Source organism: Saccopteryx bilineata, chromosome 3, assembly GCF_036850765.1.
Source record: "Saccopteryx bilineata isolate mSacBil1 chromosome 3, mSacBil1_pri_phased_curated, whole genome shotgun sequence".
Classification (NCBI taxonomy): Eukaryota; Metazoa; Chordata; class Mammalia; order Chiroptera; family Emballonuridae; genus Saccopteryx; species Saccopteryx bilineata.
This window is the reverse complement of record NC_089492.1, coordinates 279,556,164-279,560,428: the sequence shown is the minus strand read 5'-3', so window position 1 is coordinate 279,560,428 and position 4,265 is coordinate 279,556,164. Positions and strand designations below refer to the sequence as shown.

The window sequence follows — 4,265 nt, the reverse complement described above, 5'->3', positions numbered from 1 at the left end:
GGAACTGCATGCAAAAGATACAGCATGATGGGGCAGGAATAACCCTTTGCCAGGGAGCTCTAAAAGTGGCCAGCTGTGCAATGTAAGGCTGATGAATTTACCCCTCTGATCCTCAGTCTCCTTGTTGTCAAATGATCTCTATTACATAAGCTATTATGAAAATTCAGCCAGATAATGCGTATAAAGCAGTTTTGCAGGGGTTGGCACATAGCAGACACTCAATTAACATGTACATCATTTTGATTGTAGAAATGGTGTTGTCATTAACAACCGAAATCTTGGTGAAGGTTTTCTTGTTGCTGGAGGGTCCAAGAACTAGGTGGAATGGGAATGGTGGTGAGTGGGGAGAGAACGTTCTGGCACCCATCCCAAAACACATGCCCAAGGCCAGCTCAGGAGATGCCAAACAATTCTGGTCATTTACACATCCTGGGGAGACAGGGTGTTCTTCAGGCCCGTTGGCCTTGGCTTGATGGTGTGGGCCACATGTACCCACATACGCTCACACACTCTCAGCACCAGCAGTCAATAAGGCCAGTAGCATGGGTGTGACAGAGACACCCTGCACGCACCTTATAAGAAAAATATTTCAAGAACAGCTAATTTCACCCATACTTATACTTCGACTTCCTTTTGTGCGAGGCCACAGGGAATGTGATCCATGCGTGTCCATTGTTCGGAGGCCCAGCAGGGCCCTCAGCTCCTGGGCTGCAGGGGTGTTAGGAATATTCCAGTTCTACTAGCTTATTTCAGGGACAATGAAGCCCTGAGAGGCAAGACCTCGTTCAACAACACGGGATCAACCCCCTGTGCTCCCGTGGGTCAGCTTGGTGACCATGATGAATCTGCAGGAAGAAAAGCAGAAGGCAGGACAGGACGATGGATTGTGCTCAGTGAGCGCCTCGTTTCATGTCTGCTTTCCAACGGTGACCTTTGGAAGAAAATAATGTGTGATCTGTCACCCTCCACTCCCCTGCGCCCTACAGGACCCCTGGCTGAGGGGCTGAGGTCACCTGGGTGACCATACAGGGTCATTCCTTCCAGCAGAAGCCTCCTCTAGTTACGGAGCAGAAATGGCTGAGGAAAGACCCGAGAGCCTTGGTGGCTGTGACTCTGGGGGTGAGGCAGGAAATGGGGGGTTATAGGAGAGGGGGCAGGAAATGGGGGGTTATAGGAGAGGGGGCAGGAAATGGGGGGTTATAGGAGAGGGGGCAGGAAATGGGGGGTTATAGGAGAGGGGGCAGGAAATGGGGGGTTATAGGAGAGGGCCGCTGCATTCACAAGGCCTCTTGTCTTCATGACAATAGCTCAAGTGGAAGTGAGGTGACCTAATAGAGAAAGCAGCCACCATCGTGTTTGGTTTTGGAGTGTGGGACTGCACGTCAGGTGGGCAGCCGGCCCGCATGGAGGGGAAGCCTTTGGAACTCTGAGATTCCCTGTTAAGTCAGGGCCTGATGACTCGGAGCGGGGACACCCTGGTGGGGCTGCTGGGGGCAGTTCCCAGACCCACTTGCATCCCCCCCCCCCAGCTCTGCCAACTAAATGTGAGGGCTCCCCGGCAGCATCAGAAGTACCACTTCTCCTCATAAGTTCCTCCTCCATTCTTGGCAGGGGAGGAGGACAGCATGACTCAATGGAAGACCAAAAGTGCCAGGACCTTTGGGTGAGGAGGAGTGGGCACAGGATGGGCAGCTTTGGCGAGAAGCACAGGAGGACTTCCTGTGGGGTTAGACTTTCCAGGAGGGAAAACGTGTAGCAGCCAGAAATATGAACAAACCACCCCAACACAAAAGCCCAGTGCCTCCTCCCCACTCCGTGCAGTTTAGCTGTGCCCTAACCAGGGCAGGCATAAGTCTATCATCCAAGCACATAGTTCTGGACCCAAGACAGCCTTTCTGGCTGTAGCTGGCAAGTCCGGCTGGCATTTCCACTCCCGCGGGAATCAGTCTGACTTCATAGCCCCTTACCCTGTTCACCGTGGGAATCAAATAAAACCAGCCACTTACATGGCAAAAGGAACACATAAATAAATAAATAAATAAATAAATAAATAAATAAATAAAAGAGGACTTCTGGTTCTATTTGTTCAATAACGTTAATTTTGCAATACTTTCATCAAGGTATAGAAAGAATAACTTGGAACATTAGAATAAAGGGACAGGAGCCCCCTCCTTGTAGTGTTCAAGTCATCTGTGCCTCCTCCCCACTCCGTGCAGTTTAGCTGTGCCCTAACCGGGGCAGGCATAAGTCTATCATCCAAGCACATAGTTCTGGACCCAAGACAGCCTTTCTGGCTTTAGCTGGCAAGTCCGGCTGGCATATCCACTCCCGCGGGAATCAATCTGACTTCATAGCCCCTTACCCTGTTCACCGTGGGAACAACAGGCCTGCCAAGGCAGAGGGTGCTGTAGGCATCTGGCCAGGGTGCACTCAGGCAACCGAAGAGATCTCGCTGTGTTTCTGATCTCCACAGAAGAGAGTCCGGGGGGAGGGCCAGCAGCTGCCCTGGCTGCTGGGGTGACAGCAGAAGAGGGTGGACATCAGCAGGGCCAGGGCAACGATGAAGATGAGCGCCCACTGGATGACACCGGAGTAGATGAAGGGGAGGATGAGGACGATAAGCAAGGCCAGTAGGAGCAGGTGCGCCAGCAGGCGCCGGGCTGCCACGCGGTTGGCATTTGCCATGTCCTGTTCATCCTCTCCTGCCATGCTGGAATGCCCTGCTGTTAAGGTGGCAGGATTCACTAGCTCCTGAGGACAGAGCCAAACCTCTGGGCATGGCTGGGCTAGCCGCCCCACCACGGCCTCCTGGTCACGCAGGCTGCAGATGAGGCCCCCGGGGACGGCAGTGGCCTTGCGGCACAGCGGGCAGGTGATGGACCAGGTGCTGTCCTGCACGCACAGCAGGAGCTTCAGGCAGATGGCACAGAAGGAGTGCTGGCAGCCCAGCAGCTTGGGGAGGCGGGCACAGCTGTAGGGCTCCCGGCATACCAGGCACTCCAGGTCACGATCCGCAGAGCCATGATGACCACTGGTGGGGCCCATGGGGCTGTTGGTGGTGGTGCCTATAGAGGTTGGCAGGGGCTGGTGCGGGGCTGGCTGCTGTGGGACCTCGGTGCCAGCCATTCTGGGCATGGGATCCAGCAGGACGTGGCAGTTCAGGGCCTGGGCATAGCCAAGGTGCTGCTGGGACCTAGATGTAGTCTGACTGCAGGTGGGCATACCAAACCTCCTTTTTCTTCTTGTTAGTGGCTGGTGACAACAGCTGTCTGACGCCAGTCTCCCAGGGCTGCTCAGCTCGACTCTGGGCCTGTGATAGCCCGTCAGTTATTATTACTTCTTTTCTGGGGTTAATCAGTAACTAGCAGGCCTGGAGACTTTGAATTACCTGATAGAAGGGCCAAAGTGGGCAGGGCCTACGAGTGAATCAGAACTTTCCTGTTGGGGCCACAGAAGTGCCCATAGGACCGTGGCTTGTGAGCTTAGGGATGCATTAGCATTCCCACCACCACCACCAGCCTTTTAATATGCCTATCTCTAACCCCCAAACCCAGAGACAGATCCAGCAGGTCTGAATGGGCTGTAAGAATCTGCACAAATATTGTCATTCTAACACAGGTGGACCGGGGTACTCCACTTTAAGAAACACGGCCATAGATGGTCTCAGACAAAAATGTTTGGGTGTCAGGATTGGCGAGGGGAAAGGTTCATTTGTGCTCTGAACACATTTGCAAGCAGGTGGCCCATGAAAAAGAGAGATGAGGAAGTGGGAGGGGGGAGGCCCAGCTGAAAGTCTATTTACAGTGACCGATTCCTGAGCATCTCATCCCTAGACCCCTGCTGTGCCCTACACATGCTTAATTATAGGTACCATTAGTTGTGTGCGGGGCATGTTGCACTCCCGAGTAGTAAGAACAGCTGCCATTTATATTGGCCCTACTCTGAGGAAGCCCTGTGTCAGGGGTCCTATCTGAAGTCCTCTGGAATCCTGGTACAGGGCCCTAAAAAGACACTGGGGGCCTGGAGGCAAAGGCAGCCTGGGGTCAGGGCAGGCCTGCTGGCTGCTGGCCAAGGGGCCTTCCATGGGCAGGAACCACCAGCGTCCAAAGTCAGGTTCCCAGTCTCGTGGGTCTAGGAACTTAGTCTTATTAGTTTGTGTGTTGGCAATTAGCTTCCAGGAAGGTGACTCAAGCTAACTGGACTCGTGCAGGGCTGACAGATATAAGGAGCATGACAGTTAAGAAAATGCAATCCCTCTCCCTTGC

The 4,265-nt window shown here is 53.6% G+C and overlaps 1 protein-coding gene across 1 annotated transcript; it reads right to left on the bottom strand.

The window, feature by feature from the left end:
• Positions 1-2,059: 2,059 nt before the first annotated feature.
• RNF186 (ring finger protein 186) lies at positions 2,060-3,293 on the bottom strand. Its single transcript, XM_066265149.1, has one exon. It carries the CDS (start codon positions 3,220-3,222, stop codon positions 2,431-2,433), a length of 792 nt encoding a protein of 263 aa, XP_066121246.1. The 5' UTR covers positions 3,223-3,293; the 3' UTR covers positions 2,060-2,430.
• Positions 3,294-4,265: the final 972 nt, after the last annotated feature.